Source organism: Perognathus longimembris, chromosome 25 (genome assembly GCF_023159225.1).
Source record: "Perognathus longimembris pacificus isolate PPM17 chromosome 25, ASM2315922v1, whole genome shotgun sequence".
NCBI lineage: Eukaryota > Metazoa > Chordata > Mammalia > Rodentia > Heteromyidae > Perognathus > Perognathus longimembris.
In genome coordinates this window covers 13,930,375-13,957,169 of record NC_063185.1, presented here as the reverse complement: position 1 = coordinate 13,957,169, position 26,795 = coordinate 13,930,375, and the positions used below count along the sequence as shown (strand labels likewise).

Here is a 26,795-nt window from a genome sequence, read left to right as displayed (position 1 = left end):
CTGGGCCTTGGACTCAGGGCCTGAGCACTGTCCCTGGCTTCTTTTTGCTCAAGGCTAGCACTCTGCCACTTGAGCCACAGCGCCACTTCTGGCCATTTTCTATATATGTGGTGCTGGGGAATTGAACCCAGGGCTTCATGTATATGAGGCAAGCACTCTTGCCACTAGGCCATATTCCCAGCCCTCCATGGCACTCTTATTCCCAGTTAACCACCAAAAAAATTTTTTTTAAATCCAGAAGTGGAGCTGTGGCTCAAGTGATAAGAGCGTTAGCTTTAAAAAAAAGAGCCCAGGTCATGAGTTCAACCACCAAGACCGAACAACAACAACAAAAAAATTCAAAATGAAAAAAATTAAATACCTGCACATGAACCACACAGCTCAGTTGATGTGGAGAAGCTTTATCAGTCATATTTAAGTCACTGCAGAACTTGTTGTTTTCCTACACCCAGCTTTATGAAAATATACTTCCCACAAAAAAGAAAATGGTGCCGGGTACTGGTAGCCCTATGACTGACAAAAAAAATAGCTCTTGAAAAGCGGGGTGAAAGTTACAATAAAATCAAAAAAGGTATGTAGTGTGTTAAAGCAATAAAGTAAAAGTTTTCTATTTGTTGAGAGCATGTCTTTAACAGAAGATGAGGTGTCACTAAATTTACAGGAAAAATGAACGGAGCACCCACAGTTCAGTGCTGAACTCTTTGTATCCAACATTTGTGGGAATTCCTCAACAGCGACCTTGTTGGAACCATATGCCCACAAATACTAAGTGTCTACAGCACGAGGCCCAGGAATGGCTAAGAGCTCAGCACTGGGAGTCAGAAACCTGGGTTCTAACAACACTCTAGTGTTAACTAGCTGTCCCTCAGACAAGTCTCCCAACCATCACACTGCCTGATTATTCCTGTTTGTAGGAGCTGGGTGCTCCTCACACCTATAATCCTAGCTACTGAGGAGGCTGGGATCTAAGGATCATGGTTCAAAGCCAGCTCGGGCAGGAAAGTCTGTGAGATTCTTTTTTATTTATTTTTTGTAGGCCACGGGGCTTGTACTCAGGGCTGGGGAACTGTCCCTGGTCTTCTTTTGTTCAAGGCTAGTGCTCTACCACTTTGAGCCACAGCGCCACATTCAGTTTTCTAGTGGTTAACTGGAGGTAAGAGTCTCACAGACTTCCCTGTGTGGGCTGGCTTTGAACCCTAATTCTCAGATCTCAGGCTCCTGAGTAGCTAGGATTGCAGGTGTGAGCCACTAGCATCCAGCTGAGATTCTCAACTCTAATAAATTGTGGTTCAATGGTAGAGTGCTAGCCTTGAGCAAAAAGAAGATCAAGGACAGTGCCCAGGCCCTGAGTTCAAGCCCAAGACCTTCACAAAAGGGGAAGAAAAGGGATAGTCCGCTCAAGTTTCTAGCACTCAAATGTGTGGAAGCCATGAACCATGTCAGGAAAAGGGGTCTGCAGGCAATCAAAGGGGGTATGGGGGACACAACTCACACGCACACATTAGTTGCCCCAGCCTAATAAACAGCCAAAAGGAAGAAAGCCAAAACAGAAAACACAGTGGTTCCCACACACACAAAAAAAGTTTCCCAGGGCAGGAACGGCACAGAGTAGGACCCTTTGCAGTCTTCTCACAAGCATAGTCACCCTCCCCCGAGAATCTACTCTTGCCAGCTTGGTACCAGGCCACTGTCTGCCTTCCATGGAGTCTGCTGGCTCCCCAGGAACCTGCAGAGATGTGGGTATATGCAGTTCCCTTGAACAGAAAACATCTCTTCCAGGCCAGTGACAGAAGGGAAAAAAAAAAAAAACACAACTGCTTTGCTGGGCTTTGCTGGGCTGTGTCTGCACAGCCTCCAGGAATCTCTCAGAAAAGAGGGAGGGGAGTCCTCTGGCTGCACACAAAGAAACCCGCCCCCCTATCCCACCCCACCCTCCACTCCTTACTCAGGCAGGCTGCTAACTTTCCATTTTGAAATTAAACATATGTCTGGACAGGATGAATTGGGTGGAAAAGAAAAATTAGGGCTATCTGATCTCCAAATCTAGAGTAAGCTCGGACTTGCAGGAGTCAAGAATGTTGAACACCATGGCCTGAATGTTCAGGCTGCTCTGGCCTTCCTATCTGGTTTTTGTTTTGTTTTTTTTGCCAGTCCTGGGGCTTGAACTCAGAGCCTGAGCACTGTCCCTGGCTTTTTGCTCAAGGCTACCACTCTGCCACTTGAGCCATAGCGCCACTTCTGGCCGTTTTCTGTACATATGGTGCTGGGGAATTGAACCCAGGACCTCATGTATAGGAGACAAGGACTCTTTGCCACTAGGCCATATCCCCAGCCCTGGCCTTCCTATCTGGACAGCCTTAGCATCCCACACCGAGATGGCTTCTTTCCTGGAAGGTGGGCAGGTGCTCCAAGGAAGGGTCCCCATCCGTATGTGGCTGAAAAAGCCAGGTCGGAATGGAAGACAGCAGTTCAAAGCCAGCCTGAGCAGGAAAGTCTGAGACTCTTATCCCCAATTAACCAGAAGTAGAGCTGTGGCTCAAAGTGGCAGAGTTCTAGTCGAGTGAAAAACAGCTCAGGAACAGTGTCTACGCCCTCAGTTTAAGCCCCATGACCTGGGATCAGGACAACAAGAAAGAATCTGGAAGTAATTCCAGTAAGGGGCCTTAAACTTGCCCTTCTTCCTGGTCTAAAAGGTAGCCTTCTGGTGGTACTCATAGCTTCACAGGTATGGAGATTCAGATGTCAAGGTTCCTCAAGCTATGCTTTAGAAAGATGCCATTTCTTTATATTATTTATGCTTTGACAAAGCTGTCAATTATTTTTAAGTGTGAGAACAGTGTCTCTTGAATCTCGTACAGAATTGTCACTGCTTTTCAGTTATGACATTTTAAAGAGATGATACAGTTCCCTGGGACTAGATGTTCTTACCTGTGAACTGGCTGGAAGAGAAAAAGAGATAGTACCTGTGCCCACAAGGTGCAAGTTCTTCTCTAGCAATGACTGCATCAATGGTCAAGTACACTGGTTGGCACCACATGTTATTGAAGGCTGTGTATACTTACACACATTTTATCCTCCACCTTGCTGGGCATGAGTCTGTTAGTCCCAGCACCTGGGAGCCCGAGGCAGGAGTTATCACTTGCACGCCAGTTTGTAGCAAGACCCCAACCCCCCCCCCCAAGAAAAAGGGGGAGTGCACTGGGAATGTGGCAGTGGTAGAGTGCTTGCCTAGCATGCATGAAGCCCTGGGTTCGATTCCTCAGCACCACATAAACAGAAAAGGCCAGAAGTGGTGCTGTGGCTCAAGTGGCAGAATGCTAGCCTTGAGCAAAAAGAAGCTCAGGGACAGTGCCCAGGCCCTGAGTTCAAACCCCAGGACTGGCAAAAAAAAAAAAAATCATGTCAAGGCTGTCAGGGCAAAGTAGTATTTAGTACCACATCATCCACAATGTTCAAGCAGAGCCCTGTATGGAGGAGTGTCTCAGCTGCTGCTTGAGACATAGGTAAGTGAATGGTTAAGTTAAAAAGCCATTAATCTTGAGTAATACAGATTCCTTTAGTCTTAGTCAGGCTGAACCTTTCACTTCAATCTACAAAATATTCTTTCTTTATGTGACCTGGCCCCTTGCCTTGTGTCAACTAGCAGGACTTGGACCCAGGGAGTTAGCTCTGATCTACTGAAGAGCTTAATCTGACTACTTACACAGGATATATCTCCTATGACTGTGTCTGCATAAGGAGACCACAGAGCCCTACAAGTGGCTTTTCTGGCTTGCCATTCAGCTGCAAAGGCATAGGTGATGGTTTGTACTTCCCCTGAGAGAGGCCAGCATAGGCATAGAATTGAGGCCCAGGTCTCTCTGGGCACTCCAGAATCTCTCAGGATGTTGGGGCTTTTCATCCATGCAGACTTGTGGGTAACAGCAAGGCTCTTCACCTCTGAGATTATCTAGTTCTGAGACAAAGACTGATGGAAATGCTAGTCCAGAAAACAGGGCATGAGTCAGAGCCAGAGCCAGAGCCAGGACTAGACTGGGGCTTGTGGAAATAAGAGACAGACAGGGAGATGCAGAGAACTGCTAGGGTTCTGTGGAAAAGAGTCTCAACTCACAGGGACTAGAAGCCCAGAAGTCTCTAAAGGAAACTTTCTGCCTACAGGCTGGGCTGGGCTACCGCAAGACCAAACAAAAGGTGGCCAAGTAGCATGAAAAATCACACAAGTTCCCAAAGAAGGAGTCAATCCAGTACCCAGAAGCACTGCAAGATGGATGGGATGATCTTTTGCAGCTCCAGATATGAATGAGGAGACAGAGGAGGGGCTAGCCTAGAAACATGTAGATGACCAAACTATTTCTGAAAGGTGGGTGCTTCATAAAGCATTCCCTTCTCTCTGCCAATCCCAATGCCTAGTTTTAGATACAAAGTGCCAAGCTCTAGTAAAGGGAAAATATTTGTGGAGAATATTCGTAAAATATTCCAGTCAATATTTTTTTTGGTTACTTCCAATTTTCCCTTCTAAGTTAGAGTACCACTCCTCCTTTGTGTATGTATATGTGCTCTTAAACTTTAGATACTATTTTGTAAACTATTCATTAGCCTATTTAGTAAAAATTTACTTGATTGGAGAATTCTCCTGCATCTAGCATTATGTTAAAGACTTAGGAAGATGCAAAGATCTAAATTTACTGCAAAGTTTAGTTACTACATGTATATATTTTAATTTGAAAAAATAAAAAAGGGCTGGGGATATAGCCTAGTGGCAAGAGTGCTTGCCTCATATACATGAAGCCCTGGGTTCGATTCCTCAGCACCACATATATAAAAAATGGCCAGAAGTGGCGCTGTGGCTCAAGTGGCAGAGTGCTAGCCTTGAGCAAAAAAGAAGCCAGGGACAGTGCTGAGGCCCTGAGTTCAAGGCCCAGGACTGGCCAAAAAAAAAAAAATCTAACAGGAGGCCTGAAGTTTTAGTCTTTTATAAACACCCCCCACCCCCACCCCTACCCACAAATAAATATGAATGGGAATTCAATATCACTACACTTAAAAACATCTCTATGTTTGATTTGGGACAGAAGGCAGGCCTGGAGACATTTAGCAGGCACCAGACTAGCTGCAGAGGTCAGCAGGCCAGGTCTGGGAAAATAGACCTTAGAAAAAATCATGAGATTGATGATGCAGCAGCTTGGATTAGAGACTGTTCACTTGAGAGGCACAAGCAGCCTTGAACTTCAAGTCAGGCATTCCAGCACCCCAAACAAAGGGCTAAGTAAAGTATTAATCTTCCCTCCCTGCAAAGACTGACAACCTGTAAATAGGTGAAAGGGCACACAGTTCTTACGAAACTGCTAAGACAGCAAAATAAAGTCTAAACATGTAGAAAACAGTCAAGACTGTCATTGACAGCAAGCAAGGTCAGAAGGGTGGGGATCCAGAGTTTAAGTACAGGAAGCTTGGGGACACTCCTTATCAGGGAAATACCCCAAATACATGCCATGAGCTGACTTCAAGTTGCCTCCTCTTTGGGCCAGCCGTAAGCAGAATCTGAAGGAACTATGCCAACGCCAGAGCCAACCTCCATTGTCACAGTTCTCACTGGTAATTGACTCACTTGTGAGGCTAGAACCTAGGATTTGGGACACCTGAAAATTTCCATTGTCGGAGGACACATGAGCCATAGCTGGCTGCCTCCAATCCATACTTCTATTGTCAATTAGTGAGGCCTTCTAAGCACCAGAACAATGTCACTGGGTGAGAAATCCCAATGGGGCTTGGGTCCTATACTCCTGGCATGTGGAGGAAGCAGGCACAGGTGCTGAAAACATCAAACTTCCAAACATTCAGAGAAACCCCATGAGTGCACACTGTGAGGCCCCCTGTGACAATTCTGATTCTATTCTGGAAGAGTGACAACCCCCACAAACAACACACCTAGGGCCCCCACAGCCTCTGTACGGCTTTCTGAGGCTCCAGGAGGTTTAGATGCCCTAAAAGGACCAGAGGTTTCTCTCCCTGTTATTCCTTTCTCTCTGCACTCCTGCCACATAGTTTCTTGAGGGAGCATCTGGGCTTAACTGAGCAAAGCACCCTGGACCCACTGAGAGACCTCTAAGAAGCCTATACTAACCTTTGAATCTCCCTAATCCTGACACCGAATATGCAGTGTGAGACCCATCAAGGAAGGTTCTTTTCCTTGCCTTGCTTACTCAGTACTGCTGAGACTCCAGAGGATTAGTGTGGGTGCCCAAGAGAATCCTAAAACACATCCTCATGTACCATTAATACCATACCACACTACCAACTTGAAGTTCAAAGAGGAACAGACAATGCCACCTAAAAAGAACATCTAAGGGACTGGAGAATGGGAAAGTTTTCTCCCATTTCTGACGAACAGAAGGTTATTATATGCCCTTACTATGCCTGGGTAGTACTGTTGTCTCAAAATACCATATAGAAAACATGCCGGGCCAATAAGTCACCCTGAACAGATCTTCATGTCCCTGTGTACTTAAGAAATGATGATCAGTCCTGGTCAAAAGGAAAACTATTCTTCCAGGAGCATGACCAAACTTTCCTTTCAGAGTGGGTGAGTGAGGGAAGAAACAACTTGAGAAAGAAGGGAAGAACGTTTTACATATATGCTTTAACTTTATAAGTTCTAGAAAGAAGCCATACACTGTAGCTACTCAGGAGGCTGAGATCTGAGGATTGTGGTTCAAAGCCAGCAAGAAAGTCTGTGTGTATCTTATCTCCAATTTAACTACCAACCCCTCCCCCCCCCCCCCCCCCAAAACCCTGGAAGTGGATCTGTGGCTCCAAGTGGTAGAGTGCTAGCCTTGAGCACAAAAAGCTCAGGGACAGCACTCAAGACTTGAGTTCAAGCCCCAGGACCGGCACAGAAAAGTTTTGTTTTGTTTTTTCTTTTTTCTGAATTGATGCTGAGAGAAGAAAAATGCTGCTGGCTCTTTGGTCCAAATCCTGGCTGACTCTGCTCCTCCTTAATTTTGACTACCATCTAGAGAAAACCCAAACGCAGGGTTTTCGAACATCTCCTCGACAAAGCCAAAGCCCTTTGGTACTCCATATCCTAGGTGGCCATCAAGATGGATGTGTCCAGCCTGACACACTTGTGCTCTAGGATGCCCGCTCTGGATGGAGGTCACCTCGCCAAAGTGCTCCTCCTGGGCCCCCAGGCTGGAGGATGGCACTTCAGCAGGGTACTGGGCTAAAGGGGAGTGACGGCATCCACCAAGCACCAGATTCGGGGGAGGTCGCTCGGGGAGCACAACAGGTGCCTTCTTCATATTGGACGCCGGGTGGGAGGCCGCCACCTACCTCGGTCACGATGGTGGACAGGTAGACGTCCCGGCTGAACTCCCAGCCGTCCAGGCAGCTCTCCTGCTCCAGCCCCTCCAGGTCCACGTCCCGCACCGGCTCCAGCCCCAGCGCGGAGAAGTTGGCGATGGTGGCCAGGCGGTAGCGGCGGCAGCTGTGGGGCACCTCGCGGTCATCCTGCCGCACCAGCGGGATGCTGTGGTTGCGCCAGGCGCTGCTCAGGTTCGCGGTGTCCGGCACCCGGCAGTGATGCTCCGGGGTCCCCGTCAGGAACACGACGGACATGCCGTTGAAGCCATTGGGGATGATGCTGGCGCTGAGCAGGAAGAAGATGAGGCGCTGGAAGGGCCCCCACTCGCCCAGGAAGGCGGTCACCTCCTCGTAGTCCCGCATGCCGCCGTCCTCAGCGTCCCCGCAGCGCCGGGTCCCGGGGTCCGGGCGGCGCGCGGCGCAGGTGTGTGTGTGGTGGGGGGGGGGGGGGGGAACGGACGGACGGAGGGGTGTGTGTGTGTGTGTGCGCCTGCGCGTGAGGCACCGGCACCTCACCGTCCGACGTAGCGAGCAAGGAACGCACTCGGAGAGAGACCAACTTTCCCGCTCGGGCAGGAGGACGCTGGGCTCCCCTGAGCTCCGGCCGCCGCCTCGGTCCACGCACCACTGGCCCGTCTTTACATAGAGTGCGAGGCCGGGGCGGGCTCTGGGCCTCGGGCCGCAAGGCCCGCCCCGCGCCGGCGGGCAGTGCGGCGCGACTCAGCGCGCAGCGCGGGGCGGAGGGGGCGTGGCCAGGGCGAGCGTGACGCAGTGGGTGTCGGGGCGGCGCGTGCGCCAGAAGCAGGGGGCACGACCTGGCTCGTGACCTGCCGGAGGGGGTGGGGGCGGGGCGTCACGGAGCCACGCCCCTGCAGGAGACACGCCCCCCCAGCGTGATTGCGGCGGGCTGCCTAGGGCCCACAGCGACTTTCACTGTGGTCCTGTCCAAGGTTAAAAAGTCAAGCGCCTTTCTCCAGACTTGGGGAGCAGCCTTGGGGCGCAGGTATGAAATAAACCCCACTCCCCACTTTTTTTGTTGTTGTTGTCGCTGCTCACGTGACTGGCCCAAGGCATTTTGACAGCTGCCTTGGACACCACCCCTCCTCGTACATACAGGTGGCATTCTTTTGCAATTGGAATTCTTTTCACTTGTTTTTTAATCGTCGTGGTGGAAGTGATATACAGAGAGGTTTTAGAAGTCGGGGAATGAGTACATTTCTTTGTGTGGACGATGTCACCCCATCCTTTGCTCTCTCGCAGTGAAACTTCTGCAATAGCTAAAGGCTGGGCACGGTAACGTTTCATTATAATCCCTTCTGCCTTTGTATACGTGGTGTTGATCTTAAGGAGTCATTTTTGTCGTCCTTAAACTTGTTTAAGCCAGTGTAAAACTTTAACTTCAAGATTATTCAGTTGCGTGGATGTTTGCACAAAAGAGTGGGTTTGAGGCTGGGAATGTTGGCTTAGTTGGGAGAGTGCTTGCCTAGCGTGCATGAAGCCCTGGGTTTGATTCCTCAGCACCACATACACAGAAAAAGCCACAAGTGGTGCTGTGGCTCAAGAGGTAGAGTGCTCAGGGACAGCGCCCAATCTGAGTTCAAGCCCTAGGACTGACAAAAATAAAAGGGTTTGTTCTCCAGGAGTGAAAACTCGTGATATTTATCTTTCTAAAAGGAAAATAAAAAGATTATGAAAGATCCTATCCTAGATTAAGTGTTCCCCTTAGTTATTTTTGCTGTTAACTGAGCTGACTAGTAATTTAAAAAAATTCCAACTGTGTGAGTCTAAAGGAGACTTGTCTAACAGACAAGTTACATTTGTGGGTTTCTTTGTTTGACTGGGTCTGGCTATGTCTCCAGCTCCTCAGCTCTTGGTGATCCATCCATCCACTTGCCTTAGCCTCTTCAGTAGCTGGGACTACTGGCAGGGTGATCCTACAGCCAGGTACATTTGTAATTTTAAACTTCATAGTAGCCATGTTAACACATTTTTTAGATTAGCAAATGAAGATATACACCTAGTTAAATTCAAGGTTGGATAAAGAGTAAGTAAATGTTTTAGTATAGACATGTTCCATACAGGGATTATATAAAACTCAAATGTCACTGCATGTCCTGCATTTTATCTGATAATTTGAAAGTTTCTTAAAGCCTGAACACTGGCGGCTAACGTCTCTAATCCTAGCTACTAAAGATACTAAGATCTGAGGATTGCAGTTTGAAGCCAGCCTAGGCAGGAAGGACCCTAAGACTCTTATCCCCAATTAACCAGCAAAAAGTCAGAAATGGAGCTGCGGCTCAAGCGGTAGAGCATCTGCCTTGAGTGGAAAAAGCTAGGTTCCAAGCCCTGAGTTCAAACCCAGTACTGCCCTCCACCTCCCACCCCCCTCCCCCACAAAAAGGAAAAGAAAAATACAGATGAGAGAGTTAGCTGCTACTACATTTCCACAAGGAAATAGAAACCTTTCCCAAAAACCAGCTGATTTTTTTAAGTTGTGAGAAACATAGTATAACAAGTGTTGGTTAATCTACTTCCTGATTATAGATAGCTATACTACTTCAGACCTTCATTTAATTCTTTATACAATCTTACTATTTTTTTCTATTTTTTAAAGACAAGATCTTACAATGTAGCCTAAACTGGCTTGGAACTTGTAATCCTTTTGCCTGTGCCTCCAGAATGCTGAAATTAGAGATGTATACCACCACACCCAGCTCCTCCTAACAACTTAAAGTAACACTCCTTGTCTGGAATTAACTGGAAAAAAAAATAAAACAAAACTTTTTTTTTTTTTTTTCGGCCAGTCCTGTGGCTTGGACTCAGGGCCTGAGCACTGTCCCTGGCTTCTTTTTGCTCAAGGCTAGCACTCTGCCTCTTGAGCCACAGCACCACTTCTGGCCATTTTCTGTATATGTGGTACTGGGGAATTGAACCCAGGGCCTCATGTATACGAGGCAGGTACTCTTGCCACTAGGCCATATTCCCAGCCCCAAAAACAAAACTTCTTGAAAACAACCTTGTTTTGGGGTTTTTCTTTTGTTTTGCTTTAGTGATTTGGGGATCCTAGGATATGACTTAACATTTCAAAATAAATGAACTTTGTATGAAGAGAATGTTGAGTCCTATCCAAAGCAAACAAGGTAAAAAAAAAAAGTCCTATTTTAACATTCAGGAAATTATCAGTTGGGACATCAGGGAAAAATGCTCCTTATAAGGTAAGGAAACAATTCAATAGACTATCAAAGAAAAGGAAAGTGGTAAGAAAGTGAACGATTTGCCTGAAATGGCTTGTTCTCTTGCACAAAGCCAAAAAAAAATCACCTGAGGCTATGATTACTATCTGAATGTTATTATTTAAATTACACCTTCGAAAGAATGGTTGGTAATCCCAGTTTCTCAGAAGCAGGAGATTAGGAGAGGCTAGTGCAGCCACAAGCCGGGGGGACCCCATTACTTTCTTCTTTTTGTGTTAAAACGTGCCCAAACTGGGACTTGAACTCAGCACCTGAGCACTGTGCCTTAGCTTTTTTTTTTTTTTTTTTTTTGCTCTGGGCTGGCACTCTTCCAATTGAGCCACACCTTCACTTCTGGCTTTTTGGTAGTTAACTATAGCGTCTCACTGGACTTTTCCTGCCTGGATTGGCTTTGAACCAAGATCCATAGATCTCAGCCTCCCAAGCAGCTAGGATTATAGGAGAGCCACCTGCACTTCAGGGAGGCCCTATTTCAATGATTCTGTTTCATTCAATAGGCAGGATGTAGCAATGCCGGTGGTTCCAGCTACTCAGTAGACTGTAGTTAGGAGAATCTCTGGACCCTACCCGAAAACAAAAACAAAACAAAAAGTCCTGAAAAAAACAGCTAAGAAAAAAAAAATGGCTGAGCAATAGAACACTTGCAGGCACAAGGATCTGAGTTCAAACACCAGTACTGGCAAATGAATTCAAATAAATAAGGTGAAACAAACAATGAGAACTCAGAATCCCAACCAGTTACCTTTTATCTCTTCAGATTCTGAATGAGGAAGTTCCTATTTGATCCACCCATTGCTCCTTCAATGCTAGGATGGAACCTGGGGCCTAGTGCTTGCTAAGCCAGCACTTTACTACTGAGCTCCCCAGCCTCAAATCTACCTGTTTTACATGTAAGGGAAACCAACTGGTATATGCAGCAGATAGCAGAGTCAGGGTTAGAATCTTAGTTTAAATGGCTTCAAGCACTAACAGATGTGACAGCTGCCTTCCTGTCTGGTACCCAACCATCACTGGTGTATTCATACCCTGGGGTAAGTCCCTTCAGTTTTGTTTGTGTGTACCAGCCCTGGGGCTTGAACTCAGAGCCTGGGCACTGTCCCATTTACCACTTGAGCCACACTTGCCCCTCTAGCTTTATACCAAGTTGGTCTCTGTGACCAATAGCATACAGAAGAAGTGATGGGATTTTTATCACGTTACTGATGACATCACATTAGTGGTAACATTAGGGGCCCCTTTGAAATTGTTTCTCTCTTTCAGCATTTCTCCTCATCGAATCTCCAACTCCAGGAATGGCCGTGTTATCCACTGAGATGTGCTGTTGCTAAACATGCTTCTTGGCCCCTCCCACTTTTGTCCTCTCCTCCTCTCTTCCCTTCAGTCCTGGAGCTATTGTTAGTACTTGAAAGACAGCCTTAGGAGATTTCAGGGCTCACTGCCTTCCCACTGTGACCACACTGAAAATCAATTCCTTTCTAATTTCAACACTGCTTACCTTTCTCTACCAATTGGACTTGCGGTGGCAGGTGAATCGTTCTTTTGTGATCTCTAGAATCAATTGATAGCAGAACACTATAAAAAGATTTTAATGTAGGATGTGTTCTCTGAGAAGGCTTTTGGAACCAGGCCTAGTGGCTCACTCCTATAATTCTAGCATGAGAGTTGTATCTTAATGAACCACCAAAAAGCCAGAAGTGGAGCTGTGGCTCAAGAGTACCAGCCTTGAGTGAAAAAGCTAAGGAACAGAGACCAGGCCCTGAGTTCAAGCCCCAGTACTGGCTCACACACATGTTTGGGGGGGAAAAAAAAGGCATTGGTCGGGGGGGGGGGACAGTGTGATGATGAAGAATGAACTGTCTTAACAGCCATTGTGGCACTGGGGCTCATGGACAATCTTGAGTGATCTTGGAAGGGGCTCTTCTGGCATTTGTTGAGTCTCAGAGCGTTGGCTTCAACCTCAGGAGACCTCTGAAACAGAACTACCCAGAGGAGGGGACCCCACATTCTTGACCCTCCAGAATGGCAAGAGATAAGCAAATTATTTGCTGCCCCATTTTGGAGTGCTATGTAACAAGCCAATAGATAACTAATGCACAGATTTTATTTTTAAATCAAACAAGATGTGAAAAGTCCAGAATAAGCCAGACACTAGTGGCACATTCCTATAATCCTAGCTACTCAGGAGCATGAGATCTGAGGATGGCAGTTCAAAGCCAGCCTGGGCAGGAAATTTTGTGAGACTTTTATCTCCAATTAACCACCAGAAAACTGGGAATGGTGCTGTGGCTCAAAGTGGTAGAGTGCTAGCTTGAATAAAAGAGTGCAGGGACAGCACCCAGGCCCTGAGTTCAAGCCCCATGACTGACAAAGTGCAGAAAATGAACATTTGTAACTCCTTTTTCACCTTTATGAATTTTCAGACAAACCTTATCATTGCTTCCAAGGTAAGTGACCATGGAATATTTCACTTTAGAGCTTAGCCTCTGGGTATGGTGGAACTATCAACATTCAATTATAGACTCTTTCAGTTCCTACCTTGGGAAAGTTTTCAATACTTCTGTTTCTCAGGATGATAGCTTGTAGCTCAAGTTGCCTAGCATATATAAAGTGCATGTACCATGTATAATTAGTTTTATTTTGAATTATTGACCACAAAGAAGCACCTGAAGAACTATGTGTTCTCTACAGATTTAGATATTTTTGGAGGTCATGTATCAGCAATTACTTGCCTAAGGAAAGGGAAGCTTCAATGAGTTCCTAGAACCTACCATGGGGGGCTGGCTTAGAACTGGCATGGAACCGTCATACTGCAGATCTCTGCCTCTGGATTAGATCTCTGCCTCCTGATTAGGATTGCCAGAATGAGCTATCAGTTCCTGGCCTTCTATTCAAATTTCAAGTCCATCCATGAATCAAACCATTGCTTAGGTCAGAACCCTCATAGACACAACTAGGAATGTGCTTTATTGATCAAGTGAACCTTTCAACCCAATCAAGTTGGCAAGATTAAAACTAGTAATAACACCCTAATATTTACTTATTGCCCAAACCATTGTAATTATTTGCATTGGAACATGAAATTGTCTCTTAGAGTAGAAAAACATGAGTCTCTCTCTACTTTATTGAACAAGATCTCAAGTACCATCGCCATGTACATTGGCATTTTGGGCAGAAGGAGTAGCTGTAGAAGAACTGGGCATAGCAGGACATTTGCCTGTCATTGGATATGCAGTGCCTTTGTAGCATCGCCAGGTGTCCATGGCAGGTACATCTCAGAGAGAAGCAAGACATTAGCTGGGCACTGGTGGCTTTGATCTGACAATCATACCTACTAAGCAGGCTGAGATCTGAATACGCCAGTTGAAAGCCAACTTGAGCAGGAAAGGCTATGAGATTTTTTATCTCCAATTAACCAGCAGATAGCTAGAAATGGAGTTGTGGCTCAAGTGGTAGACTGCAAACTTTCAGGGAAAAAGTTAAGAGACAGCACCCAGGTCCTGAGTTCAAGCCTCAGTGCCAGCACACACACACACACACACACACACACACACACACACACACACACACACACACACGAGGCACATTACACATGGTCAATGCCAGGAAGAGGATGTGGATCATGACAGGCATTGGTTACGTTAGCTTAATGAGTGAATGCTTCTCTGAGAAAATAGTGTGTGTGTGTGTGTGTGTGTGTGTGTGTGTGTGTGTGTGTGTGTCCCCTGGGGCTTGAACTCTGAGCCTGGGCACCACCCTGAGCTTTTGTGTTCAAGGCCAGAGCTCTACCACTTGAGCCACAGCTCCACTGTCAGCTTTTTGGTGGTTACTTGGAGATACGAGTCACATGGACTTTCCTGCCTGGCTGGCTTTGAACCATAATCTTTAGCTCTTAGCCTCTTCAGTAGCTAGGATTGCAGGCATGAGCCACCAGCCCCCAATGAGAAGGTATAATTGAACTCAGGTGCAGGAATGAGAAAGAATTGTTCATGTGAAGATTGGGGAAGTGAATGTACCAAGCAGAAGGGCAACTCATGCCCAGACCATGAAGCAGGAACACATTTGGGTGTTGGAGTAACAGAGAAGATCTGAAGGACTGGAACACCATGATCAAAGTGAGCAGCTACAGGGACTTGTCAGACATGCTGGCAGGTAGCCAGCGATTCACCCATTGTGTAGACAGTGACCAGAGTGACGGGCATGAGAGAGAATCTCAGAGAATGTTGGAACTGAGCAGATCTGTTTCTTTTTAAAAATTTATTTATTATAAAAGAAGCATTCTCAGGCAGGTGCCAGTGGTTCACACTTGTAATCCTAGCTACTCAGAAGTCTGAGATCTGAAGGATTGAGGTTTGAAGCCAGCCCAGGCAGAAAAGGCCCCATGAGTCTCTTACCTCCAATTACACATGCAACTGGAAGTAGAGCTGTGTCTCCAGGTGGTAGAGTGCTAGCTTTGAGCAAAAGAGCTCAGGGACAGCTCCCAGGCCTTGAGTTTAAGCCTTACAACCACCACCACAAAAGTAGGGTTCTGGTTGCTATATGGAGAATTGACCAGAAAATCTTCGCCTGCTTTGGGCTGGCTTTGAACCCTGACCTTCAGATATCAACCTCCTGAGTAACTAGGATTAGAGATGAGAGCCACTGATGCCTAACATATTTTTTTTCTTTTGTGTCACTGATGGGTGCTCTAACTTGCACTTGTTTGGCTTTTTCCACTCAAAGCTGAGGCCCTACCTCTTGAGCCATCTGAAAGTTTCTGGAGCCAAACTGTGTGTTTAAGTTAGAGCTGTTTGGTTGGATGCAAAGCTTGAGACATGGAGATAAGATGGATGCCTGTGTTATTGTTGCAATGTCTTATTGCCCCTTTCTGCTCCCTGACGATAAGGGAGTTAATTATCACTATGTATACAAACTATACTTCATATGAGTGGCTGCAACCACAAGAGAGATTGATACCCTGCTTTCTGCACATACCTTTCGTCATTCCTCCCTCTGTACTAACCTCAATAAAAACGCTTGTTAATGGTGTCTCAGGATCCGATAACAGGAATAGCTTTGGGTCCTTGGTCCCCCAAATTTCAATTCTTTGGCCCAGTCTATTGTTATTGTCTTATCCCCGGTCCAATCAATTAGCAACAGAGCCACAGCTCTACTCCCAGCTTTTTGCTGGTTAACTGGAGTTAAGTCTGATGGACTTCTTCCCAAGCTGGCTTTGAACCATGATCCTCAGATCTCAGCCTCCTGTATAGCTAGCATTACAGGTATGAGCACTGATGCCTGACCAGTTTGAAATTTTGCACAGTACAATTTATGTAGTTTCTCTTTCCTATACAAGAGTTTTATTTTGAATATATGATGTAATGTACAAATGTCAAATGCACAATTGTATATATGAGCTTGCGGCTAATCAGAAAATTCAGAATGAGATCTAAATTAGAGATTAGTTTTTATATGAATGATATTTAAAGCTAGAGGTCTGGCTGAGATAATCCAGAAGACAAGATTCATGGGAATACATAGCTCTTTATGAAAATCTGTCAATGTAGAGAAAATTTCATACAAAGAGATTAGGAGATCTTAGCTGAATGAAATAGATTTGCATAATATACATTATTAACTATCTTAATGTTCATTTCTGAGCTAGATGCCAGGTTAGGCTGGAAATTAAAAGGCTCGGGGAAAGTCTCAGTTGCCTTCTCTGTTGTATTAGCACAATAACATTACAGTCATGGTCTACACAGTGACATTTCAATTTACCATGGCCTAAATGTAGTACTAGCCAGCAGTAGTCCCAAAGGTCAAATCTACTGTATATCTTGATGACACTGTTTTCTTTTGTGTTTGATCTAATCTTGTGCTGGTTTACAAAATTTACTGCTAAGAGGTTATGTTTCTATGATTACCTTGGAAATGAAAATTAAAAGTAGGATTGAAGAGCCAGATGCTGGTGGCTGATGTTTATAATCTTAGCTACATAAGAGGCTGAGATCTGAGTCTCACAGACTTTCTTGTTAGCCCAGGCAGAGAAGTCTGCAAGACTCTTAGGATCAATTAACTACCAAAAATTAGCTGGAAGTAGAAATGTGGCTCAAATGGTAGAGTGCCAGCCTTCAGGGTTAAAACTAAAGGACAGTGCATAGGCCCTGAGTTCAAGCCCCAGGACTGGCAACAACAACAACAACAAATTCTAAAAGAGGTTGGCTCAGATACAGATCTAATGACCTGGATTAAGGACTTGATGCAATTGTATGTTTGTGTAAGTACACAATAGTGTTTGTGCAATGAGGAAGTAGCCTAAGGATGTACTTCTTAAAACATATACCTATTGTTAACAATAGCCCTTGACCTCATTTAATCATGTCTTTGTGAAACAGGGCTTCTTTTCCTTTTGCCTTTCCTTTCCTCTCTTTCTTTTCTTGTGGTGCTGGTGATTGCACCCAGGCCTCATGCATGCTGGGCAAGTACTGTAACACTGAACTCATCACTAACCCTGGAAGATGTTTTTTTTTTTGTGGGTGTGTGTGGTGGTTATTGTTGTTTGTGCTGGTACTTGGGCTTGTACTCAGGAGCTCATGTATTTAGTTAGCTTTTTTACTCAAGGAGGGTACCCTACCACTTGAACCACACCTCTACTCCTAGATTGTTGTTTATTAGAGTTAAGGGTCTTTCGGATTTGTCTGTGTGCATGGCTGGCTTGGAAACTAGTTCCTCAGACCTCAAGAAACAGAAGTTATATACTTTACCCCATTTCTATATGCAGTTTGTGGCACGGCCAAACTAGAACTCTGTGATCATCTGTGTGATGATAGTCCATTTATTTGATTGGGCTGAGGGATATCTAGATTACCAGAAAAACATTTCTACATGTTTTTCTGAGTGTTTTTCTAGAAAAGATTAGCAAGCATTTGAATCAATAGACTGAATAAACAAGAGCAGTCCTCACTAAGACAGCAGGTACTGTCTAGCTTGTTGGAAGGGACAAAGTAGAACAAAAAAGCAGAAGGGAAATACAATCTCCTCCTCTCCTCCCCTTCCCTCCCCTCCCTCAGTTCCCACAGAAAGTCGTTTTCTATTTAACTATGTCTATGTCTATATATTCTATTGGATCTATTTCTCTGGAAAATTGTACCAATACTATCTGTCTTTATTTTTTTATTCACTAATGTATTTATTCATTAAAATTCAAAACAGGGATGGGAATGTGGCTTAGTGGTAGAATGGTTGCCTAGCATGCACCAAAGCCCTGGGCTCAAGTCCTCAGTGCCACAAACCCAGAAAAAGCCAGAAGTGGTACTGTGGTTCCAGTGGCAGAGTGCTTGTCTTGAGCAAAAAGAAGCTCAGAGACAGTGCTCAGGCCCTGAGTTCAAACGCCACAGACATCAACAACAAAAGCCACAAGAACTTTTCTGCCTTTGAGCCATGATCCTCATATCTCAACCTCCTGAGACCTAGGATTACTAGGGTGAGGTACCAGTACTTGTTTTTTTTAGTTTATGTTGTTTTTTTGGTTTGTTTTTCTAGTCCTGAGGCTTGAACTCTGGGCCTGGACACTGTCTCTGCGCTCCTTTCGGTCAAGGCTAGAATCACTTGAGCCCCAGCACTACTTCCAGCTTTTTCGTAATTTAATTAGATATGAGAGTCTCACAGACTTTCCTGCCTGGGCTGACTTTGAATTGAGATCCTCAGATCTCAGCCTCCTGAGGAGCTAGGATCACAAGAGTGAGCTACTGGTGCCTAGCTTTGTTCATTTTTAAACATTATCCTTTTGTTTGAACTCTGGGCCCAGGTGCGGTCTTTGAGCTTTTTTTTTTTCCTTAGAGTAATGCTCTACCACTTGAGCCACAGCTCCACTTCCAGCTTTTTGGTGGGTAATTGAAGATATAAAGCCTCACAGACTTTCCTACCTGGCTGGCTTTGAATTGTGATCCTCAGCTCTCAACTACCTGAGTAGCTAGGATTATAGGAAGGAGCCACCCGCATTCAGCATTCTCTCCTCTATCTTCAGTGAACAGCCTGGATTGAGAATGAAGAGTAAAACGGATTGATTAGTTTTAGACTTAGATTTTTTTTTTCCAAATAAATAAGCAAAAGGAACTGACTAGTGGCAAGCACATTTGTGAACTGGGGACCAGAAGCTATAAGCTAGAATGGAAAAAACTAAGAATGTCAGGTCAGAGCTAAAAGGTTAAGAGGGGAAAACCCAAAGGTCAGGGAAAGAGATGAAACTGTTGACAATGAAGACACGTGTTCAAGGTCAAGTACTGTTGGGCTAAGGTATGGGATTACTCATGTTCGGGAGCACAAAGGGCTACCTGGGGCTGGGTCCCAGAGCTCACAGTATGTGGATGAATAACCAGAAAGATTGATGTTGATAACAACTGGTAGGCACAAACACAAACGATGGGGCTGGGAAGGTAGCTTAGTGGTATAGTGTTTACCTAGCATGCATGAGGCCCTGGGTTTGTTTCCTTAGTACCATATAAATGAAATAACAAAATTAATTTTACAAAAAGAAAGAGGAAGAATGAAAAATAAAAAAGAAAACACACAAGATGTATTATATGCATGTGAAGGAGAACTTATATTCTGAAGATGGCACTGAAGGGGCCAGGAAAATGCTGAGGTGTAGCCTGGTTTCCAAGTTCACAGGGAATGGGAAACAAGTGACCTCCTTCATGGAGACAGAGTCCTAAGAGAACTGGAGTGCTCAGGAGATAGCCCGGCTTGGGGCTGGGAATGTGATAGAGTGCTTGCCTAGCATTCATAAAGCCCTGGGTTCGATTCCTCAGCACCATATAAACAGAAAAAGCTGGAAATGGCACTGTGGCTCAAGTGGGAGAGCACTAGCTTTGAGCAAAAGAAGCTCAAGGACAGGCCCTGAGCTCAAGCCCCAAGACTGGAAAAAAAATTTTTCCAGGTCTTTCAAGGCCAAGAGACAGAGAATAATAATGGTGGGTCAAATGGCAGAGTGACAACCTTGGGTGAAAAAGCTAAAATACAACACCCAGGCCCTGAGTTCAAGGAATAGGAACACTTGATGAGAAGGATTCTATTTGCAATACTGAAGGGAGCTGGTGTTAGGCTTTCAGATTTTTCTGTACCAACACCAACAGAGGCACTGGATAATAGTTCAGATCCTCATAAAATTGTTTTCTTTTTTTAAAAAAAATATATAATCTGCTTAAACATATCCTTGGTTATAAGGTAATAGCACCTCAGCAGGACCAGCCTGGCTTGGTCTTAATCAGGACAGAGGTGAGTCTCAGCTTGAGTAGACTTAGGGAGGAGTTATGAAAAATCCAAGTCTGGATGGCAGAAAATGACTTTGACCTGGGTTTCAGCCACCTCCAGCTGGGGCACTGAGCTAGCTGCTGAAGCCAAAGGTTAAGACTAAGTACCCATCACACTTCAGGGGAATATATGCCCTCCTCCTCCTCCTCCTCCCCCTCCTCCCCTCTTCCTCCTCCTCCTTCTCCCTGTGATCAAGGCTAGCACTCTACCACTTGAGCCACTGCACTACTTCTGGCTTTTTCTGTTTATGTGGTGCTCAGGAACCCAGGGCTTCATGCATGCTCTAGGCAAGCACTCTACTTCCAAGCTACATTCCCAGCCCTATTTTTAACTTCTTTAAAGTTGTAAAAAGAATTGCTCATGATTATAATCCTAGCTACTCAAGAGGCTAAGATCTGATCATCTCATTTGAAAGCCAGCCCAGGCAGTCAAATCCACAAGTCTAAAGCCAAGGCACAGGTGGATCTGGGGTTAGTAAAGGCTGCTTCCTGGTTCACAGATGGCTGTACTTTGCTGTACCTACATAGAGCACCAACCCACTGTGTTCTAGGTTCTAAAGTCCATGCACTCATCTCCTTGGCTAATCTCCAAAGAGAGGCTGAGTGTCTCTCCAGCTGCCTACATGCCTCTATTCTTGTTTTTTTTTCTCTTAATTGCAAATAATGTTACAAATAATTATGTATACACAGAAGTACTTAACATAGCTCATAATTATTTAAATTAAAACCAAACAAAACTACAAATGAAAAATTTTAAGGTTCTGGAAATCTTTTACCAATTTGCATTCCAGAAAAAAATATAACACAATTAATAACCCAACTCAAGAAAAACTTGAGTGCATTTAATTATAATCTAGTATTGAATATGGTTTAATCTTTGCTAATGTGTTAGTTGGAAAATGGCATTGTATTATCGCCTTACTTAGCACTTACTGATTACTTGTGAAACAGAATACTTTTCTGCATGCTTATTAGTCAATGTTTCTCTCTCTTTCTCTCTCTCTCTCTCTCTCTCTGCCAGTCCTAGGGCTTGAATTCAGAGCACTGTCCCTGTGTTTCTTTTGCTCAAGGCTAGCATTCTACCACTTGAGCCACAGCACAATTTCTGGCTTTTTCTGTTTATGTGGCACTGAGGAATCAAACCCAGGGCTTCACACATGCTAGGCAGACACTCTACCACTAAGCCACATTCCCATCCCAATGCTTTCTCTTTTGAAAGCTAATAATCACATCTTTCTCTTGTAACCCTAATAATACACTCACTTGCTCCTTCCTTCCTTCCTTCCTTTCTTTCTTTCTTTTTTTTTTTTTTTTTTTTGTGCTGGTCCTGAGGCTTGAACTCTAGGCCTGGGCACTGTTACTGAGCTTTTGTGCTCAAGGCTAGTGCTCTACCACTTGAGCTACAGTTCCACTTGTGGTTTTTGCTGGTTCATTGGAGATAAGAGTCTCACAGACCTTCCTGCCTGGGCTGGCTTCAAACCACGATCCTCAGATCTCAGCCTCCTAAGTGGCTAGGATTACAAGTGTAAGCCATCTCTGTCTGGCCTGTTTGTTTTTTTGAAAACAAGGTTTTACTATGTAACCCAGGCTGGCCTGCAATTTAAGATTCTCCTGTCTCCACCTTCTGAGTAGTGAGATTTCAGGCTTATGCCACCAGGTCCAGAAACACATAAAATATTTATTGAACATTTACTATATGCCTAGTACAATTTTTTGTGTGCGTGATGATGAGAAGCAAACCAGGACCTTGGACATCCTTGGTAAGCACTCTATCACTGACCTATACCACCAAGTACTACTGTCTACCAAGTACTGTTGTAAATTCCAGGCACCCACAAGTGCCCTCATGGAGCTTACATTCTAGTGGAAGGAGGAGGAAATTAGGACAGTAAGAGTAATAAGGGGAGGTTCATGCCTGTAATCCTAGCTACTCAGAAAGCTGGATCTGAGGATTATGGTTCAAAGCTAGCCCGAGCAGGAACGTCCATGAGATTCTAACCCAATAGGCAGTAGGTGGAACCATATTAGACAAGCTGCTACATGCAATCCTTCTACTGTAAGGACATGCTGCTTAAAAAAATGTCTGACTAAAATGAGAAGCTGCTAGAAGGTTTTGAGCAGAAAAGGATCATGATCTAAAATCAGTCAGCTATGCCTACAGTAGGCTAAAGGGGAAGAGAGACAGAATTAAGAAGGAGGAACCTGTTAGGAAGCCAAAAGGCAAGAAACGAGATTCCAGATATGTTGAAATTAAGGCTGAAGATTTTATTGGAGATTGAATACAAAGTATGAGAGAAAGGGCGTACACACGCACATACACACACATGCACACACACACATGCACACACATGCACACATGGAAGTAGCCAGCTATGTGACAATCTTATAAGGAATTTTTCTATACAGGGACTGAGAGACATAGACAGTAGTCTAAAGGCAGAAACAATATCAAGAGAGTTTTTCAACATTGGAGAATAACAGCCTGAATGCTGAATGGGAGAACTCCACTAGTGAGGGAAAAAATTGATGATAGGGGACAAAACCAGGAGAATTTCTTGAGAAAGTCCTTAAGTAAGCGAGTGGGGAGATGCTGGGAGGTTTGGCTAAAAAGTACACAAGGAGATAGGCTACAGGGACCTGTGCTAGGAGCAGGGACAGGAAAAACCTGAGTGGGTGAATATGGAATGAATTTAGTTATGCTGGCAAATGATGGTATGAGGATTTATGGAAGTTCTTTTCCCTTGTTTCTATTTTCTACTGCAATGGGAAGAAAGACATAGAATATATGTAGATATAGATCTATCTATCTATTTATCTATCTATCTATCTATCTATCTATCTATCTATCTATCTATCTATCTATCTATTCCTGGCATGCTCCTAAACATTCCCATTATCTCATGAAATCTGCGTCATTCATAGATTAAGAGGCTGAATTTCAGGAGAAAATAATTTGCTCAGGTTATACAACTGGTAAGTGACAGACCCAGGAACATTTCTCTATACTGTGTTATTTAGCCCTCTTACTATTTTGATTTAACTAGAATATTAGTGGACAATGAAAAAATGAAGTATAGAGCTGGGAATGTGACTTAGTGGTAGAGTGCTTGCCTAGCATGCATAAAGCCCTGGGTTTGACTCCTCAGTACCACATAAACAGAAAAGGCTGGAAATGGTGCTATGGCTCAAGTGGTAGAGTGCTAGCCTTGAGCAAAAGAAGGTCAGGGAAAGTACCCAGGCCCTGAGTCATGCCCCAGGACTGGCAGAGAGAGAGAGAGAGAGAGAGAGAGAGAGAGAGAGAGAGAGAGAGAGAGAGAGAGAGAGAGAGAGAGAGAGAGAGAGAGAGCATTGACTAATAAGCACAGTACAATGCCATTTCCAACTGGAATCTGGGTTGCTGTTCCTTAGCTTTTTTGCTCAAGGCTGGTGCTTTACCACTTGAATCACAGCTCCACTTTCAGATTTTTGCTGTTTAAGTGGAGGTTAGAGTCTCATAGACTTTCTTGTTTGGGCTGTTTTATAAGCACAATTCTTAGATCTCAGTCTCCTGAGTAGTTGGGTTACAGGCATGTGTCACCAGCACCTGGTAATATATACAAATATATACATACACATATATACATATATATACACATACATACACACAAACACATATATTCAAGAATAGCACTGCACTATTTGAGCTATACTTTCACTTCTTATTTTAACATTTTTTCCATTTCCTGGAGGTACATTTTGATAAATATTATTCTATATTATAAGATGCACATATGTATTATGCCTTTGTCTTCCTCTCCTAAGAATATCCTCTTTTGGTCTCACTGTGTTAATGTCTAGAGTCCTACCTAGATAATATTTTGACGTGTACAATTCTTCAAAGGTTTCTAGCAAAATTTGTTGATATTTATCTTATCCTTAATTCCTACAAAAAATACTATAAACCATAAGAAGCAGTTAAAATATCAGCAGTTTATTTGAATTTGATCAAATACCCATGTATTGATTAGGTTTGTCTTTGAACTAGCAGAAATATAATCACTTGTGAATTTATTGTCTTTTATACAGATTATTAAAAAAAAACTGTATTTCCCCCCACCCTTCCTGGGGCTTGAACTCTGGGCTTGGGCACTGTCCCTAAGCTCCTTTGTGCTCAAGGATAGCGCTCTACCACTGAGCCACAGTATCACTTCTGGCTTTTTCTGTGACTAATTGGACATAACAGTCTCATGGATTTTCCTGCCTGGGCTGGCTTCAAATCATGCTCCTCAGATTTCAGCCTCCTGCATAGTTAAGATTACAGGCGCAAGCCACCATTGCCTGGCCAAAAAATCATGTCTTCGTTATGGCAGTTTGTACAGGGTACCAACAGGGACAGCAATAAAAATTAAACAACCCATCCTTTTCATATTTAGAAAAGCTTTAAGAGCACTTACCATTGAGTTGTATAAGAATTCATAGATCTGTGTATCAAACAGATAATTTTTCACCAAGGCATTTTAATGGAAAATAAATAGTGACCAGTGCTATTAGATAGCTTTCTGTTGCTGCAACAGAATACCTATGACAACTTAAAAGGAGGATTTTTTTTTTTTTTTTTTGGCCAGTCCTGGGCCTTGGACTCAGGGCCTGAGCACTGTCCCTGGCTTCTTCCCGCTCAAGGCTAGCACTCTACCACTTGAGCCACAGCGCCGCTTCTGGCCGTTTTCTGTATATGTGGTGCTGGGGAATCGAACCTAGGGCCTCGTGTATCCGAGGCAGGCACTCTTGCCACTAGGCTATATCCCCAGCCCAAAAGGAGGATTTTTAGTGCATGGTTTTCTAAGTTTCACTCCAGGGTCCCTGGGCTCTCATCACTTTGAGCCAGAGGCAAGGCTGAAGGTCAGAGCAGGGAGCACATGAGGAGCCAAGGGGCTCACTGTGAGCGACAAGACACAGGGGATGAAGTTGGGAGGTCCCACTGTTCCCTGCAAGGACATATTCTTGGTTTTTTTCCCCTGCCAGTCCTGGGGCTTGAACTCAGGGCCTGAGCATTGTCCTTGGCTTCTTTTCACTTCAGGCTAGCACTCTACCATACCACGGCGCCACTTCTGGCTTTCTGTTCATGTGGTGCTAAGGAATCAAATCCAGGGCTTCCTGCATGCTAGGCAAATACTCTACCGCCAAGCCACATTCCCAGCCTCCTCTCTCCACTCCTCTCTCCATCCCACCCTTTCTTTCCTTCCTTCCTTCCTTCCTTCCTTCCTTCCTTCCTTCCTTCCTTCCTTCCTTCCTTCCTTCCTTCCTTCCTTCTTTCTTTCTTTCTTTCTTTCTTTCTTTCTTTCTTTCTTTCTTTCTTTCTTTCTTTCTTTCTTTCTTTCTGTTGTGCTAGTACTGGAGCTTGAACATAGAGCCTAGTCACTGTCTCTTGGTTTTTTTCACTCAATGCTAGCACTCTACCATTGGAGCCATAGTTGTACTACTTCTGGCCATTTGGTGCTTAATTGGAGGTAAAGAGTCCCACAGATTTTCCTACCCAGGTTGTCTTGGAACCATGAACTTCAGATCTTAGCCTCCTGTGTAGCTAGGATTAAAGGATTAAAGAAAAAAAAAAGAAGAAAAGAAAAGTACGGCTTGGGATATGGCCTAGTGGCAAGAGTGCCTGCCTCATATACATGAGGCCCTGGGTTCAATTCCCCAGCACCACATATATAGAAAATGGCCAGGAGTGGCGCTGTGGCTCAAGTGGCAGAGTGCTAGCCTTGAGCAAAAAGAAGCCAGGGACAGTGCTCAGGCCCTGAGTCCAAGCCCCAGGACTGGCAAAAATAAAAATAAAGGATTAAAGACATGGGCCACTGGTACAGGACTAGACATTTATTTATTGTTTCTAACAGCCATCAATTCCTCTTAAAGAAGTATGTCACATTTTTAAAATGTAAATACTGTGTAGTATCATCCCTCTGTTTGGGAATTCTAGGATCCCCTGGGATACCGAAAATCTAAAGATGTTCAAGTCACTTCTATAAAATGGGGTGATAGGATAGTACTCTTCCACTTGAGCCACAGCACCACTTCTGGCATTTTCTGTGGTTAATTAAGAGTCTCACAGACTTTTCTGCCTGGGCTAGCCTCAAACTGTGATCCTTGACCTCACCCTCCTGAGTAGTTAGGGTTACTGGTGTGAGCCACCAGCACCGGGTTTACATCCTTTCTATATTAGTTATAATACCGAGCACAATATAAATATCATGTAAATAGGTGTTCTACTCTGTTGTTTAGGAAACAATCACAGGGGAAAAACATCCATGTTCAGTATAGGTACCAACCATCATGAGTTTAACCTCATTGTGCATGTCAGCAACTATCAATGTAAGTTGGTTGACTCCAAAGATTGAGCCTGTCAACTGCATAAGAATTTTAGCAGTATGGAAGTTCATTTAAAAAACTATAATTTTTTTTGCCAGTCCTGGGGCTTGAACTCAGGGCCTGAGCACTGTCCTTGGCTTCTTTTTGCTCAAGGCTAGCACTCTACCACTTAAGCCACAGTGCCACTTCCAGCTTTTTCTGTATATGTGGTGCTGAGGAATCGAACCCAGGGCTTCATGTATATAAGACGAGCACTTTACCGCTAGGCCATATTCCCAGCCCCTGAAAAACCATAATTTTGAATACACTGGTTCTTGTACACATTTTTCATGTGAACATACATATACACACATGTTGTCATCTAATGACTGTGTTAATATAATAATATTACTGTATTACATATTACTATAATGTAATAATAACATTATTGGTGCCATCCACACTGGGGCCTGAGTGGAGAGCATGCTCTTTCCATTCTCTTTACTCAAGGATAGCATCCTACCACTTGAGCTACCCCTCCATTTCTGGCCTTTTTTTTTTTTTTTAACTG

The 26,795-nt window shown here is 44.4% G+C and overlaps 1 protein-coding gene and 1 long non-coding RNA gene across 2 annotated transcripts in view; both read right to left on the bottom strand.

Annotated features, from left to right (window-relative positions):
- Nucleotides 1-7,882, bottom strand: part of LOC125341923 (solute carrier family 22 member 5) — a 28,025-nt gene extending 20,143 nt beyond the window's left edge. The window contains exons 1-2 of the mRNA XM_048334052.1: nucleotides 7,844-7,882; nucleotides 7,333-7,784 (exon numbers count right to left, since the gene is read on the bottom strand). Coding sequence (XP_048190009.1) covers nucleotides 7,333-7,725 — 393 coding nt within the window. The 5' untranslated portion in view covers nucleotides 7,726-7,784; nucleotides 7,844-7,882. The remainder of the gene's footprint in view (nucleotides 1-7,332; nucleotides 7,785-7,843) is intronic.
- Nucleotides 7,883-20,215: 12,333 nt separating this feature from the next.
- On the bottom strand, nucleotides 20,216-25,912 carry LOC125341927. The gene is made up of 3 exons (XR_007209109.1): nucleotides 25,752-25,912; nucleotides 25,111-25,115; nucleotides 20,216-20,225 (listed from the first exon to the last, which is right to left on the bottom strand). It is a non-coding gene; the product is annotated as an uncharacterized LOC125341927 (long non-coding RNA).
- Between the last annotated feature and the right edge of the window lie 883 nt (nucleotides 25,913-26,795).